The sequence below is a fragment of the Passer domesticus genome, chromosome 1 (assembly GCF_036417665.1).
Source record: "Passer domesticus isolate bPasDom1 chromosome 1, bPasDom1.hap1, whole genome shotgun sequence".
In the NCBI taxonomy this organism is placed as follows: domain Eukaryota; kingdom Metazoa; phylum Chordata; class Aves; order Passeriformes; family Passeridae; genus Passer; species Passer domesticus.
The window spans coordinates 827,362-844,439 of record NC_087474.1 but is presented as its reverse complement, the minus strand read 5'-3'; the positions used below and the strand labels follow the sequence as shown (position 1 = coordinate 844,439).

Genomic DNA, 17,078 nt, shown 5'->3' with positions numbered 1-17,078 from the left:
CTCCCATCCCAGTGGGGCTGGGGGCTAGAATCTGCCAAGAGAAATCATAAAATCAGAATATCCTGGATTGGGAGGGAGACCCAGGGACCATCCAGCTCCAGGGAGGTTCTGGTCACTGGGCAGCAGCATCTGGTCTGTTCCTCCAGCACACACAGGTGACAGAAACTGCCCTGCTCAGCTGGGTCCACGTGCAGGCTGAATATTTGCTCTGAGAAAAGATGCTTTTATCTTCATTTCATCAGAAGTTTTGGATTTCTAGGATTAAAAATGAAAACATTGAGCAATGGTTGTTTTGGATCCTTGATCTTCACACTCTAATAACTGGTTATGTTCCTCCAGGAAGAGAATTCCCCTTTTGACATTGCCTTGCCACTTGTCACTTAGCCAACTCTTTATTTACCTTTGTGTCATTTCCTTGTGTCTCCACTTTCCCTAACATTTCCCCTGGCTACAGATAAAAATACTTTTGCTTTCAGCTTTGTCAAGCCTTCCATGCTTTGCCTGGGAAATCTGTGATGTTCCATCTCCTACATTAACACTCTCCTGCTTGCCAGTGATGCAAACAGCTCTTTCAAAATGTCACTCATGGGCAGTTTTGCAAGATTTTAGGGGCTCCATGTCTCAATTTTACAACAAAAATTACTGATTCTGCTAAAAAGAAAAAAATCTGCAGTTTTGTGTGCATCACTGAAAGTTTCAGGTAGGTTTTGGCAGCTCTGTATTCTACCAAAGATAATCTCAAATTCAATAGGAATGGGAACCTGATTATCATGGAAAGATCCAGATTAGAGTTGCCCCATTTTGTAGCTGAGAATTGAGGAAGATGAGATTTACCAGGCCAGACTTTCATCCAAAACCACATAAATATAGATATAAATGAGCAGATGAGAGGTTTCAACTGGCAGTTGTGTTTCCTGTGGTGATTTTGGAATTGCTGGTCACAGGGGTCACATCAGATTTTTACCTTCTGAGTCTTGTGCTGCTTTTCTGTCTCAGGGGTGTCTCCTGTACTGCTAAAATCAGGTTTCAGCATTAAAACCTCTGTTAATTGAAGACAACTGAAGGTTCAGCAGGGCCTGAAAGGCTCCAGGAGAGCTGGAGAGGGACTGGGGACAGGGGATGGAGGGACAGGGCACAGGGAATGGCTCCCACTGCCAGGTGGGATATTGGGAAGGAATTCCTGGCTGGGAGGATGGGGAGGGGCTGGAATGGAATTCCCAGAGCAGCTGGGACAGTGGAAGTGTCCCTGCCCAGGTGGCACAGGATGATCCTGAAGGTCCCTCCTCACCCAAACCGTTCAGGGACTGTTCTCAAGGCTCATCTGTTTGGTGCTGAATTCCAGTTCCAAGCCATACCCCCAAAGGGACCTGGAGGGCAGGAATTGGGGGTTTTGTCCCCTGTTGGTGTCCTCTGGAGTCCCCCAGGCTGCCCTGTGCCCTGTCCCTTCCTGCAGCCTGTCCCTGTCCCAGCGGTGTCGGTGGCACTGCCTCGTCCCCCCTGGGGCACGGGGCTGGCTTTGAAGGTGACACTCTGTGTGCTCTGCCGTGCTGTCCCCAAGCCCAGCCCGAGCCAGGGGACACGTCTGGGCTGGCTGAGCCCTGCAGGGTGAGCAGGGCTGGGAGCAGCTCCCAGAACCCTGGAAATGTCCTCTCGTGTCACCGTCAAAGCGCGGCGCCGCCGCGCTGTCAGCTCCATCTAGGTGAGACAGTTCAGTCCCAGAGCACAGATCTGGGCAATAATTCACTTTTTTTTATCTTTCCATCCCATGTCCGTGGTGCTCAGGTGGGATCTCCCATGGAACAGCCCTGCTTGGAGGTGAGCTGCTCCCTCAGATGCCAGGTTGAGCCTCTCAGGGCTCGTCCACAGGAATGAAAGCATTTTATTTCCTAGGTTTTCAGAGGAAAATAAAATTGGCAGGATTTATTTCAAAACATCAGAAACTCCTTAGTGAGGAATTAAAGAATTCCTAGAAAACTGGCTGTCTCTCTGCAGGGCTGTAAATTAGAATGATTTCAAAAGAGCACAGACAGCGTGTCATCTTCCTCATTCTCAAGCAGAAGCTGCCTGAATAAACAGTAATAGAATTGTAGATTCTTCTGGTATTATGTAAATGGCTTCATGCTTTGATGTCCCTCGTGTCATTAGTTTGACACTAGCTGGAATTAATGGCCATAAAACTCTATTACAAATGTGGCAGAGAGATTTCTCCTGACTGCTTCTGATGCCTCCTGTGAGCTCGCTGCCTGTGCCACGGGATTGGGAAAGCTGAAAGTAGGTCAGGGTGATGTGTGTGAGCAGGGATGCTGGAATCACAGCCACAAACAAACAGCACTGAGTGCTGAAGGGAAATCTGCTATTTTAAGCCCTTATTTCCATTATCAGCATCTCATTCTGCACAACAAGCATGTGGGGGGGTGTTGGGGCCGTGCACCCACGGATGGGCTCCAGGAAGGAGGAGATAAAATACAAATGAGTGTATAGAGATATATGTGTGTGTATGTGTGTGTTTCAAGGGTGACAGTAAATACTGTCACTTCTGAATGGCTCCTCTCCATCTCATGTGAGGCAGAGTGAAAGTGCCAAGATATGTAGGTCAAAAGAAATGAAGTATTTTAGCATCCAAGCAGCAATCAAGTGCTGCAATTCCAGACTGGAATTCCTGGTGCCGTGTGGTGGAGCGTGGGGCAGGATGGTGGGGATGTTTTCCAGGGTTCCCACACTGCTTCCATATTTCTGATTCATTCCTCATCCTCAGAGGGGCTCCCTCACTGACAGCTCTTGGGGACAAGTGTTGGCTCCCAGCCTGAGCTGAAGAGTTGGGATGGTTTTAGCTGGAGAAGGGTTAATCATGGAGCTGCTGCATGGCTTCCCTTGGGACAGCTGGCTGAGGAAAGGTGGGAAACAAGGAATATGATAGGATTGGCTATTGTTAGAATGTGAGCAGGAGGGAGAAAAGGGCAATAGTTTAATTTAATTCTCATCTTGGCAGTCAGGGATGGCAGGAGTTAAACCTGTTGGGAAGGTAAAGTGCTAAAAAACTAATGGAGGGAAGTGATTTGTATGGGTAGGAAAGACACTCACAGACCATCTCCAAGGAGGCTGTGTCAAATGCTTTTAAGAGTGGGAAAAAAGGAGGAAATTAATAAAAATGGAAGCGAGGACTTAGAGCTGGAGAGATTTAAGGACTGCCCAGATTATGGTGCACAGTGATTTACAAGCACTGAAGTGCACGAGTCAAAGGAAGAGGATTTCCAGTTTATTAGAGATAAGAGAAGGTTGGAAGAAAGCTGTTAAATGGAGATGGAGGGGAAAGTGATGCACAGGAGGCTGCGGGGTTCAGCCCTGCTTTAGTTCTGGTTGTTATCATTTGATAAGGATTAGAGCTCAGGCTCCAGCCAGGCCAGGGAGCTCAGGGATGGGGATGGGTGTTCCCAGGTGATGGACAGGGCAGGCACCACCCTGGGCTAGGGGTGTGAAGCATTATTAATTTGTAACCTAGCTCATTAAGAGATATCAGCACAAGTGCTGACACAACCAGAGAGAGCCAGCTGGAGTGATAAAAGTGTGAGGAGGCAGCAGATGAGGTGTAGCTACAGCATGGTGCAGTGAGGGTTCTTCTTCATTTATTTATCTGCTGTAAGTTTTGAGAAGAGTCAGAGTTGTGTGCCCTCCTCAGCCTGAGGAATAGCTCCTGAAAAGTGCTGTTAGTGGATCAAGTGAGCTGCTGGGTGGACCTTGTTGTTCTTCGTGGTTCTGTAAATATTGACTCTCCAAGGAGCACTCTTGGAGCTCCAGGTGATCCCCAGCAGAGACTGTAAGTGCTGCTTTTTCTTCTTCTTGTTTTCTTCTATGGCCCTGATTGCATTTAAAAGAGAAGAATTCAGCTCCTGGATGGTGCCAGGGGAGGATTTGGGGCCGTGTCCTGCTGGGGTGATGGTGTGGGAGCTGGGCACTGCTCCAGCTGCTGCTGGCAGGGCCTGGCTGGGCAGCTCTGCCCAGGCTGTGCCAGGCACAGGGAACCACTCTGGGGACGTGGGGAACGTGTGCTGTGTGCCTGAGCCCTGGGAACACAGCTCAGCTACCAAATCCCCATGGAGAGAGCAGAGCTGCCTTGGTCTGTCTGCTGTGGGCACAGCAGGAGGAGAGGTCCTGGCCTGCCTTAGGATCTGCAGGTAAAGGAGTGCTTTGTGCTCAGCTGAGGAGGAATCTGCAGCTTTGCTCTTCATGGTAAATGTGCTTGGGTCTCAGAAGGATAAAGCTTAGGGAAGCTTTGAGGTACCAGATCATCATCAGTGAGAAGTAGGGGATGTTTTCTTTTTGGAATTTTGCTGACTATTTATTCCTCAGGTATTTTTTTTTAATTTCACTCTGTGGCTCTTGGGTTTCCCTGAGAGCAGGAGATGCTTTGCAAGTCCCAGTCCTGTGTGCAGACTGGCAGCAGATGGTGGCTTGGCTGCTCTTGTGTGTTTGTGGTGTCCTGAACCCTCTGCAGGTGTTGGCATCAGCCCAGGCTGCAGCTCAGGATTCCCTCAAATGGGTCTGGGACCAGCCCAAAATCTCAGCTGGACTGGAGGGTATTCCTGGGCCTCCTGCTGAGCAAGAGCAGAGCCACAGAGCCATGGCATGGTGTGGGAAGGGACTCACAGGGTTCCACCTCCCATTGTCCCAGGTGCTCCCAGCCCCGTCCAGCCTGGCCAGGGACACTGCCAGGGATTGGAATCCACAGCTTCTCTGGGCACCCTGTGCCTGCCCTCTGCTCCTGAGCCCCAGGGAGTCACCACACACCTGGGGGGCACCAGAGCACATTCTGCAGCTCTCAGCTGCTCCTGCTCACATTCCAAATCCTTGGGATCCCTGCCTGGCTCTGGTGAGTCTCTGGTGATGTTTGCTCATCCCTCCCCCCTTCTCCAGAGCATTAGAGGAGATCTGTGTCCCTGTCCTAGAGACTGTTTCAATTTTCCTGGGGAAAAGGAACTTCCAGACCACCTCTGCAGGGTGACAACTCCTGTGTCCCTGTGTGAAAGGTCTGAGCAGCAATCTCAGCAGTGACCTTGGAGCAGGAGTGTTTGTGCTGGCTCCCTCGTGTGCCCTTGTGCAGGGCTTGCTCTCAGCCCTGCCCTCCTGAGCCCGGGATCTGCCCCAGCCTCTGCCCCAGCCAGGAGCTGGAGCTGGAGCATTCCCTGAGTCAGGCTGCAGCAGGGTGAATTTGGTAGCAGCCCTTTCAGGGGAAATTGCCTTTCCCTGCTCAGGAGGAGAGCTGACAGCACTGTGGGTCACAGCTCTGCACTGTCACTGTGCCTGGTGCCAGCACAGGGACACGCTGCCCTGCTGGGCTGGCACCAGCCAGGGAGGGGCTGCCATCCCCCAAAACTGCCTGGGGCTCCTGCCAGGCTGCTCTGGGACTCAGGAGCTTCTGGAGGGCATTAAAGCAGCACAGCTTGGTGGGAGAGTTCATGGAAGCTCAGGTGACCCTTATTTTACACCGAGGTTTTGTCCCTCAGGATTTTGTCCCATCAGTCCCAGCCCTGTGTGCTCATGGCTCTGGGATCCCCTGCTCAGGAGCTGTGGCCAGGCTGGCACAGGGAGGAGGAGGCTCCAGCTGGTGCTCACAGCTCAGCCTGGGGGAAAAGGGGGCTCAGGGGGGAACTTCTGGTCCTCCAAAACTCCCTGACAGGAGGGGACAGCCAGGGGGGTCAGGCTGTGCTCCAGGGAACGGCCTCAGGCTGGGCCAGGGCAGGTTTGGGTTGGACATCAGCAGGAATTTCCCCATGGAAAGGGGGCTCAGGCCTTGGCAGGGGCTGCCCAGGGAGGTTTGGAGTGCCCATCCCTGCAGGTGTCACCTGGAGGTGGCACTGAGTGCTCTGGGCTGGGGATGAGGTGGGCATTGGGCACAGCCTGGACTCAGTGATCCTGGAGGGCTTTTCCAGCCTGGATGATTGCAGGATTCTGGGATCTCTGGGGCTCTCCCCGTGCCAGCACAGTGGGGTGTGGACAGGCCTCCTGTGCCTGCTCCTCACTGTGATTCTTTTGCCTCAGAACTGAGTTTATTTCAGCTTCACGTGTTTCAGGCAGGGCAGCGTGGGCAGGGTGCCCCAGACCTTCCTGTGGGTTCTCAGCTCTGAGGCAGGGTGCAAGGCCAGGGAATGGGGCAGGGATTCAGCCCTGGCATTGCTGCCCTGGCCTTTGCACGGGAGATCCTCTCTGCATCACCTGCACCTCACGCTGGGCCTGCTGAACAGGTCTGGGGGGTTTTGCCTGGCTGTGGATGGAAATATTCCCTGCCAAGGATGTGCAGAAGGCTCCTGGCTTTAGGAAGGAGCACCAAGTGAAACACAAGTGTCTCAGTTGTGCCACTTGGCTGAGAAAAACCAAACAAAAAGTCCAAGCTGGGACACTTCCACTGCCCCAGGCTGCTCCAAGCCCTGTCCAGCCTGGTCTGGGCACTGCCAGGGATCCAGGGGCAGCCCCAGCTGCTCTGGGAATTCCATGCCAGCCAGGAATTCCCAATTCCCAATCTCCCATCCACCCCTGCCCTCTGGCAGTGGGAGCCATTCCCTGTGTCCTGTCCCTCCATCCTTGTCCCCAGTCCCTCTCCAGCTCCCACACCTGGAGTATTTCCAGTGTGGTGTAAATAAGTCTTTAGTGAGCCTTTTGTTTAAAACCAGAGCTTCAGGTGCCTTTGTTACTACCAGATGAGTCTTTGTTATTAACAAATGCTGTTACCAGATGAGTGTGTGCAGGGTGGATCCAGGTGAGGAGGGAGCTGGGGAATCCTCATGCCCCATGAGGAATAAATCTGAGCAGTGCTAAGGATCCCTCACCCCCTGAGCAGCTGATGTTCCCAGGGAGGAGCAGGAGCAGCAGGACAAACAGGGAGCAGTTAGAGCAGAGCTGGGAGCTCTCTGCACCTCCCTGCTTCCACCTCCCAATCCATGACAAAGCAAATACTGCTGAAAATTCCCTCTGGGAAGGAGAAAAAGCTGGACAAGAAACTGTAGCAACTGCATTATTTTTTTTTCCTTGCAGATTTTTTTTACAAGGCACAGCATGAACCTTGTGTTGAACTTTCAAGTAACTGACTTTGCATGTCTGAAGTTTGTAGATAGTGGTTCTGACAGCTGTAGGCACAGGGCCCTTTTAGCATTCAGGATTATGTAACCTCATGGAATTTCAGAGGGAAAGCAGTGAAACCCTTCTGGAACTGTCAGCACCCTCTGAAATGCCCTGCAGTTCCTTGAGGGCCTTTCACAGATTCCTGATCTTCTTCCCAGCTCAGTGGTGGAATTTAATTTGTTTCTCATTGCAGGGACTTGAGAGTGCCAGGGCAAGGGGGAGTGGGTTCCCAGTGCCAGAGGGCAGGGCTGGATGGGATATTGGAGAGGAATTCCTGGCTGGGAGAGGCTGGGATGGAATTCCCAGAGCAGCTGTGGCTGCCCCTGGATCCCTGGCAGTGTCCAGGCCAGGCTGGAGCAGCCTGGGACAGTGGAAGATTGGAATGAGATGATATTTAAGGTTCCTTCCAGCCCAAACCATTCTGCTATTCTATGAAATTAAAGTATTTTGTGTAATCTCAGCCAGATTTGGGTTCAGCACTGGCTCCTGGGAGTTAAACTTTCCTCTCCTGCAAGGACAGCAATGTCTTTTCTCCAAAAAGCTGGGCCTGAGGAGCCTGTGGGGGCTCAGCAGGCTGGAGGAAGCTCTGCCATGCTAAGGCCAGCAGCTTTGCCCAGAGCAGGGGAAGCAGCCCCTGCCCAGTTTGGAGCTCCCAGGGCTGGACACTCCACAGCCTCTCTGGCCAACCTGCCCCGTGTCAGTCCCCTCAGAGTTCAGTTTTCAGCAGAGTGGAATTGCTGCCTTTCACTTTGGCAGGAGGAGGGACAGGGAGTAACCAGCTCTGACAGCTCTGCTCTGGGTGAGTTCTCCTCCATCAGGGCTGCCAGCTTAGTGCTTTAGACATTGATCAAATGCAAAAACTTCTTGGAATCTTGAGCTCTTATCCCCTTGGATAAAAATGTACAGCTCCCTTTGGGTGGCTGGGTGACATCTTTTTCCATGTAGCTCCTGTCTGTGCTTATCCCTTAGATTTTGGGGATTAGTGAAGCTTGTCTGCAAAACTCACTCAGGGGGATTTTCAGACCCTTCAGTCTGAGCTGAGCTGGGCAATATTTTATTTTACAAAATGATGAGACTGATCATAAAGCATTGAGGGGGTATTCCTGCAGGGTACTCCATGTTTACTCTAAAGCCAGCAGGCACAAAGAGAGCCTGAGCTTCTTGGGGGAGGTACCCTGTGACCTTTCAGGGGAAACTTTTGCCTCTCTTACACTGAATAATGCCTGGAAATAATTTCCCAAGCAAGGGAAGGAGACCCAGGAATGTCTTGGCTGCTGTTGGGTTTTTTACCTGATGTTCCAGGTGGATCCCATCCTGTACAACACCACTGGGCAGCAGATTGAAGGGGTGTGTGCCTGAAAATCAGACAGGACATGCAGGCAAAGTTCTCAGGAATCCCTCAGGTGGGAATCAGAAACTGCTCCTGGTAATGAATGTCCTGAGCACAAGCAGTTCCTCACACAGGCACCAAGTGCTCCCAAAACAGCCTAAATCTTGTATGGAATCCTTACAGCATCCAGTGTGGAGAAGGAAAAGCTCCAGGCAGACCTTGGACCATAAAAGGGCTCCAGGAGAGCTGGAGAGGGACTGGGGACAAGGATGGAGGGACAGGACACAGGGAATGGCTCCCACTGCCAGAGGGCAGGGATGGATGGGAGATTGGGAATTGGGAATTCCTGGCTGGGGTGGAATTCCCAGAGCAGCTGGGGCTGCCCCTGGATCCCTGGCAGTGCCCAAGGCCAGGCTGGACAGGGCTTGGATCACCTGGGACAGTGGGAGGTGTCCCTGCCATGGCAGGGGTGGCACTGGGTGGGCTGTGAGGTCCCTTCCAGCACAAACCATTCCATGACTCTGATTCTGAAGCTCTTTTTTAAGGCTGCAAATCCCCCACCCTGCAGGGGGGATGTGTTTGGGACTGATGGGAACTGATTGGCGTGGCTGATAAAACTGCTGCTCTTTGGGGATTCCAGCAAGGCCAGCTGTGCCTCCCCATCCCAGGCTGATCTGGGCAAATTCCCTTTGGGATCCTCTGCAGGAATGGAGCTCCCAAGCGTCCCTTTCCCTGTTTGCCCTGCTGGCTGCTGGCAGGGCCCTCTCCTGACTGCTCACTCAGTAATTTTGAAGCTCCTTAACCCCGAGCTGGAGGTCTGGCCTGTGACCTGCCAAGATTAGCATCTCCTGCAGGGAAAAGGCTTTAGAGGGTAATCCTGTGCTCCGAGAGCCCCTGGCTGGACATTCCCTGGGGTGTCCTGTGTGCCAGCAGCTCCAGGAGCGTGTCCTGCCCCAGCTCCCAGCCCGGGCACAGGGGTAGGTGGCCACAGGGGCACTTTTGGCTGGGTTAGCTGTGAATTGGGTGCTGTGACCGAGCTGAGCTGTGCAGAGAGATGATCAAACAAACAATTCCACGCTGTCAGCAGCCCTGCTAAATGTTCCACCCTCATCCTGCCCTGGGAGCAGTGCACGGAAGGTGCTACTTGCATGGGATCCTTGTTTTTCCTTTCAGAAGCAAGTTTGCTTTGTAAGTATGTTGTTAATGGTCTTTTTTCCTTTAAGCAAGTCTTTGTAAGCTCTAATCCTACATTGGTTTATATTATCAGGGCTCGTAACCGGATTTTCAGCTATCAGCCAGCTTTAATACTTGCTAAAATTGCTTTACAGGTCTGTGGGATCTGTCAGATTTGCATTTTGCGTGGAGTGCATTATCTGCCGTGCACATCCACGGGCACTGGGCCCTGGAAGAGTTTGGCTTCTCCTTTGTGTTGTTTTGTGTCTTTTGTTGGTAGGTCAGAGGCAGAAGGTGTGTTTGGGGAGCTTGGGTTTGGAACTGAAAAATCCTCTTTTCCCAGTCCTTGGGAAATCTGAGATCACATTTTGTGTTCCAGGTTTGATAAGGGGAAGCTGAATATTGGGATGGGGTGGGGATGATGAATAAGCTGGAAGTGTCCACTTCATGGCACATAACTTGGGAAGCATTGTGGGAATAGTAGAGGGGGTTTGCTGGTGCTGACTGGGCTCCAGAAATCTTTGCTGTCCTGGCTCTGCAGGGGCAGCTGGGTCCTGGCTGGCCCAGGGAAGGGGTGGCTGCTCCAGGCTGGTCCCTGTGGCTGGCCCTGCTCTGCTCTCCCTGCTCCAGAGCTGCCTGCATCCCCCCTTGCACCGGGATTCCTGCTGGGAAGCACTGCCTGCTTTGGGTTTTTAATTTGCATCTGTTGTGAAAATATTGTGTGCAGAATATTCCAGCCTTGGGTTTGGATTTGGAAGGATTTGGCAGAGGCAGCTCCCAACTGCTCCTGATGCAGCTTGCAGCCAGCTCTGGGGCTTTGCTGCAGCTCAGGGCTGGCAAACACTGACTGAGTTTTGCTCAACTTGATTTCATCTGAAGGCAAATGGAAATATTTCCCATCCCAATTCCTTTTGTCTCCTGCTGCTCCCTCCTTCTCCAGCCCCTCTGCCTTGAAAGGCATGAACACAACCTGGTACTAAAACCACCTCCCAAAGTGGAGAGGTTTCTTCAGGTTTACCTTTCTGACCCTAATTTTATGTTCTTCCCTGTGAAATCTTTCATTGTGGCAATGTGCCAATATATTTTTAGTGCTAACAAATAGATTTGTTTCAAATATTCAGAGTTCAAGCAGTGGGTGCTCTCCATCAGCCTCAGTGTGGGTCCAAGCCAGCACTCTGTTAATGTCATAATATCATAAAATCATCTTTGAGGAAGTTCTTGAATGTTTTAACTGCTCCCAGGCTCTTCCTCACACTGTCAAGGACTTTTAGTGTCTTCTATTTTTTTTTTCTTTAAATAGTTTTATAGACACACGAATGACAGGCTCCTGTCTAGAGGAATTTACAATGGAATCTAATTAAATCCCTTGCTGTTCTGTACCACAAATAATGGTAAATAATAATAATGCCTCTTGACACATTGCAGTGGCACTTTATGTCCAAAGCACTTTGCAAAGCTAAATAAAATAGTACCAAAATTACCTTATATTACCAAATACAATATGAATAAAATATTTTTTCCTGAATGATCAGGCTTTTAGCTGCTGCAGGCTCAGACAGGGTTGCCCAGGCTGGATTTTCCACGGGACACACAGGGGTTGTTGTCCCCCCGTGTCCCCTGTGCTTTGTCAGGGGCAGGCAGAGGTGGTGTCACCCTGCCTGGGAGCTGCTGAGTGCCCCTGCTGAAGTCAGCCCTGGCAGATGGAGGCTGGGCAGAATCAAAGCTGAGCCCTGGCACAAAACCAGCGTGCCCGTGCCAAGCTCTGCTGCTGGGGGCTGCACAGGAGGGGCAGCAGCTCCAGGGGTGCCCAGGGATGGATGGGTCAGGGCAGGGCTGCAGGGATGGATGGATGGATGGATGGATGGGATGGATGGATGGATGAGGGCAGAGCTGCAGGGATGGATGGATGGATGATGGATGGATGGATTGGATTGGATGGATGGATGGATGGAATGGATGGATGGATTGGATGGATGGATGGATGGATGGATGGATGGATGGATGGATGGATGGATGGATGGATGGATGGATGGATGAGGGCAGAGCTGCAGGGATGGATGGATGGATGGATGGATGGATGGATGGATGGATGGATGGATGGATGGATGGATGGATGGATGGATCAGGGCAGGGCTCCTCGGGATGGGTGGGATCAATGCAGGGCTGCTCTGGGTCCTGTTCTCCTGGAGACAAGGGGTGGGATTGTTGTGATCCCTGGAATTCCCCTTTCATTCCCAGTCTGGCTTTCCCAGGGTGCGTAAATGTAAAAAATTAATTTTATTTGTGTTTCCCAGCACGTGCAAGTGTAAAAATTCCATTTTATTTGTGTTTCCCAGGGTGTGTAAGTGTAAAAATTCCATTTTATTTGTGTTTCCCAGGGTGTGTAAGTGTACAAATTCCATTTTATTTGTGTTTCCTTGGAGCAGCATCTCTCTAGGATCTGCTCTGGCCCTGGCAGCTCCTGCTGGGGCCGGGTGGGTGCTGCTCTGGGACACCCAGGTGGGAATGTTGGGACAGGGACAGGCAGAGCTCGTGTCCTGCTGCTGCCCAGGGTGGCACTGGGGACACGGTGCCAGCTCCGCGGTGTCCCTGAGCACGTGGCCTTCCCTCCATGTGGCCCTCAGAGGGACCTGAACCTCGGGAAGCTCCTGCCTGGCCCGGGATCAGCTGGGAATGGGGACACAAAGGGGACACACCGGGGAGTGTCACACACAGGGAGTGTCACACACAGGGAGTGTCACACACAGGGAGTGTCACACAGTGTCACACATGGGGAGTGTCACACAGGGAGTGTCACACAGTGTCACACACACACAGTGTCACACACGGGGAGTGTCACACAGTGTCACACACAGGGAGTGTCACACATGGGGAGTGTCACACATGGGGAATGTCACACATGGGGAGTGTCACACACAGGGAGTGTCACACACATAGCAAGTGTCACAGTGTCACACACGGGAAATGTCACACACACAGGGAGTGTCACACACAGGGAGTGTCACACACAGAGCAAGTGTCACACACACACAGTGTCACACGTGGGGAGTGTCACACACACAGTGAGTGTCACACACGGTGTCACACTCAGTGCCACAGACAGTGTCACACACAGTGTCACAAAGTGAGTGTCATACATAGTGTCCTACACACAGTGAGTGTCACACACAGTGTCACACTCTGTGTGACAAACACAGTGTCACACACAGAGTCACTCACACAGTGTCACACACACAGTGAGTGTCACACAGCCCTGAGCTCACAGGGCCACACCCTGGGGACACGGCAGCACTTGGAGCTCCAGAGCCTGACTGGAAGTAATATTTACATTAATTGCATTAGTCATTACACATATGCATTTATATTTTTATATATGTATATGTGTGTGTGTGTCTGTCTGTATATAGAAATAAAAATATATAGAGTAATGTATAATACATCATTTACATATATTTATAAATATATAAATATTATATAGCAAACATTATATAATAGAATGTAACATATAATATAAACCACATGAAAATATATAAACTATACATGATCAATTATATATTATAATAGGTAGTATAATGTGCATGAAAACATAAAATATATTATAAAGTACATATAATGTATGTATAACATATTAAATGTATATAACGTATATGCTATGTAATATATGCTATATTTATATCTTACATTTATTTATAACATACATAACATAATTTATCTAATATATTATATTATTATATAATGTATTATAATTTTAATTATTGTTTGAATTATTATTAATTTATTGTTTAAATAATCATTAAATATTTATATTCTTAATTTTATTATTAATTAGAAGTACTATTTACCCAAATCAGAGATTTGGACATGTTTCAAACTCCAAGGAATCCCCTCCTGCTCCTCTATACCCAAACTCTGAGCAAATTGTTGAACCCACCTCATGATTTGTACGGGTGACCTTTCCATGTTTTATGATGTAAAACAAACCCCAAGCCCCACAAAAGCCATTTTTCATCTTATTCTCTCTCAATAACTTTATTATTATCATTATTATTATTAGAGCTGAATCTCTGCCCACTTTGCTGTGAGCTCTCAGCCCACCTGACACCTCCAGGTTGTTGGTTTTACAGACCAGGATCATGTTTTTAATAAATTCTTCCCTTCTGGTCCTTCTGTGCCTTTACATTGGGTTGTTTTTAGTAACTGCAGTTTTGCACTGAATTAAGGGTTATATCCAGGGATATTTTGTCATGAATTTCATCTCCTGAGCTCCAGGCTTGCAGGTATTGTCAGCCTAAGTGAAGGTAAAAATATTAAAAGCTTAAAGAGATGTATTGGCAGAGAGTGTTGTATGGGGGATGAGAGAAGGATTCACTATAAATATTTCTGTTTCTTTCCAAAAGAAACTGGAACCAGTTTAAAACTATAATGTTGTCCTCAGAAGAGCTGACAAATTCATGCCTCCTTAAAACAGAAATAAAGCTAAAATTCATTAGTCTGGGTATTAATTTTGAACCTTTCCACTGAGTTTGTCCAGTTTAAAGCCTCAGGACTTAGGGTTTTGTTCCTTTTGTACAAGTGGAGGCTCTGGACCAGGACAGCACTTCCATGTGAGTCTGTTCTTGATCTTACATGTGCCTCAGGACACAGAAATCCCCATTATTCTGTCTTGTATTTGAAGAGCTGGATCAAACCAGTCAAAAATGGATAATTATGGGCTCTGGTTTGGCTGCCAGTCCCTGTTACCTGGGGTTGTCACACCCAAATGTCACATGGTGCAGTGACCCATTTTAAATATTTCAATGTTTGGCTTTTGACTGGGTCATTTTCTTCTCCCATGTCAGTATTCCCAGGAGAAATCATGGATGAGAAGATGTCCTACAAAGAGTTCCTGGATCGCAACGACTCCTGGTCAGCAGAGGAGAGGGACCTGTGCTTCAAACCCATGGACGTGGCTGGTAGGATGGCTCAGGAGCTGGAGCACCCTGACTGAGCAGCTGGGGGAGCTCATGGAGTGCAGGCTCCATCCCTGAGGGGCTCCTGCTCCCCTCATGGGCTGCAGGCTCCATCCCTGAGGGGCCCTGCTCCCCTCATGGCATCCCTGCGGGGCTCCTGCTCCCCTCTTGGCATCCCTGAGGGGCTCCTGCTCCCCTCATGGCACCCCTGAGGGGTTCCTGCTCCCCTCATAGAGTGCAGGCTCCATCCCTGAGGGGGCCCTGCTCCCCTCATGGGCTGCAGGCTCCATCCCTGAGGGGCTCCTGCTCCCCTCATGGAGTGCAGGCTCCATCCCTAAGTTGCTCCTGCTTCCCTCATGGAGTGCAGGCTTCATCCCTGAGGGGCCCCTGCTCCCCTCATGGCATCCCTGAGTTGCTCCTGCTCCCCTCATAGAGTGCAGGCTCCGTCCCTGAGGGGCTCCTGCTCCCCTCATGGCCTTCGGCAGCCCCCGGACTCCCTTGGGGTTGGTTTTTGGTTTTGGGCCCAGCCCTGCTCAGGGGATCCCCCCTGGGATTGGGGATGGGGGCGTGGGGTGACCCCTCCGTGGTCATGGCCAGCATGGTGGGTGGGATGTGGCTGTGCTGCAGGGCAGGGAGGCTCCAGGGGGATCGGCACAGGCTGGATCCATGGTCCAAGGGCCATGTCCTGCCCTCAGGGCACCGTCACCCCGTGGAACCTCCATGCTGGGCACTGGGGCTGGTGACAGTGGCTGGGGGAGCCCAGGGGTGCCCAGGTGGGCACAGCCAGGGCAGGGACTGTCCCCTGTGCTGGCCCTGCTCAGGGACCCCCTGGGATCCTGGGGGCAGCTCTGGGCCCTCCCAGCAGGAGAGCCCTGGAGGGGCTGGAGTGTCCAGGGAACGGAGCTGGGAAGGGAACGGAGCCCCAGGAGGGGCTGAGGGAGCTGGGAAGGGGCTCAGCCTGGAGAAAAGGGGGCTCAGGGGGGACCTTGTGGCTCTGCACAGCTCCTGCCAGGAGGGGACAGCCAGGGGGGTCAGGCTGTGCTCCAGGAACAGGGACAGGAGAGAGGGAACGGCCTCAGGCTGGGCCAGGGCAGCTCAGGGTGGAAACTGGAGAAATTCCTTCATTTGAGAGTGGTTCAGTGTTGGCAGGGCAGTGCTGAGTCCCCATCCCTGGAAGTGTTCAAAGCCCAAGCAAACACAGAATTTTGTGATGTGTTTTGGGGGTATTTGGTCAAAAGTTGCAGTTGGTTGTCTTGGAACTCTTTTCCAACCCTAATAATTCTGGGATTCTATGCCCAGAGCAGGTTTTGGGGGACCCCCACAGCTGAGCTGCTGTGAGCACGGTGGGTTTCAGTGCAGACCTCCCCAGATGTGTCCCTCTGACCTGCAGTGTCCCCAGGCAGTGCCTGTCCCTGTGTCACATCCTGCCCTGCAGCTGGGGCTGTCCCACACCTCTGCAGCTGCTGAACACGAGCTGCACCTTGTGCAACCCAGCCCTGCACACAGATACACACAACCTAGCAGCTTCCCCTCAATATTCTCCTTTTCCCCCCTCATTTTTTGAAATTAAATTGCTTTCTGGCTCCAGGAGCACCTGAGAAATGTGGGTTCTGCCCAGATTATTCCAGGCAATCAGCCTGGAAAGATACAGGATGGAATTTCTTTTTTTTCAATATATTTTTGAGTACTGTAGGCCTGCTTAGGACATGATTTTCTTACTGACTGTGAAGAACTGATGTATTTTTACAAGGATAAGAAGTGATGCATGGAAGAACTGGAAGAGCCACAGGTTTCTTGGGTTTTCCATCCTGTTGCTGTGTGGGTGCAGGAATGGAACATTGGTGTCATTCTGCTCAAGAGCCAGATGTCAAATTTGTTCATTAGGAACAATTTACGTACCTGGCCCATCACCCAGTGTTCTTTTGGCCTGAATAATATGAATATTTGAGTTTATTTGTTGCATGAAACCACATTTCTTTGGGTTTCATGTCCTTGGGGTGTCTTGCACACCTGTACAGGCACCACATAAAGTTCAGGAACAAAGTGTCCCCTGTGTTGCTCTTCCAATTGGATATAAATGAGATTCTGCTTAGAGCTCCCATAATGGAGCAGAGATCAGACTCAGAGAAATCATTTGGTTTGTTCAGTATTTGTGTGCCCACTCTTTGGAAAATGGGAGGACAGTTTCCCTCCCAAGGAGAGGATTCTCTGGCCAGTGGTGTAAAGGGTCTCCTGACCAGCATCCCTGTAATTCCTTGTTCCTTGGGGGAAAAAGAAGAGAAATTTCAGCTCTCCTACTCCTCCCCTTTTCCCTCTGGAGCAGAGGTGGGTTGGCTCAGAGATCTGAGCTGCCCATTTTTTCCACATCATCCAACTGCTGGGCAAAGAGGGAACATTAGCAGGATCTCTTCTAGTTTTAAATTGGTTTCAGTCATGCTCTTTTTTTTTTCCTTGTTTTTTGGGGTTGGTTTTTTAATTGGAAAGAAGGCAGTTGTTCAGACCTGGCAATACTG

The 17,078-nt window shown here is 50.6% G+C and overlaps 1 protein-coding gene across 6 annotated transcripts in view; it reads left to right on the top strand.

The window, feature by feature from the left end:
• MAP4 (microtubule associated protein 4) overlaps positions 1–17,078 on the top strand; it is a 148,400-nt gene that overhangs the window by 69,024 nt on the left and 62,298 nt on the right. For all 6 annotated transcript variants that reach the window (XM_064410579.1, XM_064410414.1, XM_064410645.1 and 3 more), the window contains exon 5: positions 14,455–14,568. In XM_064410579.1, the coding sequence (XP_064266649.1) occupies positions 14,455–14,568 (114 nt within the window). The remainder of the gene's footprint in view (positions 1–14,454; positions 14,569–17,078) is intronic.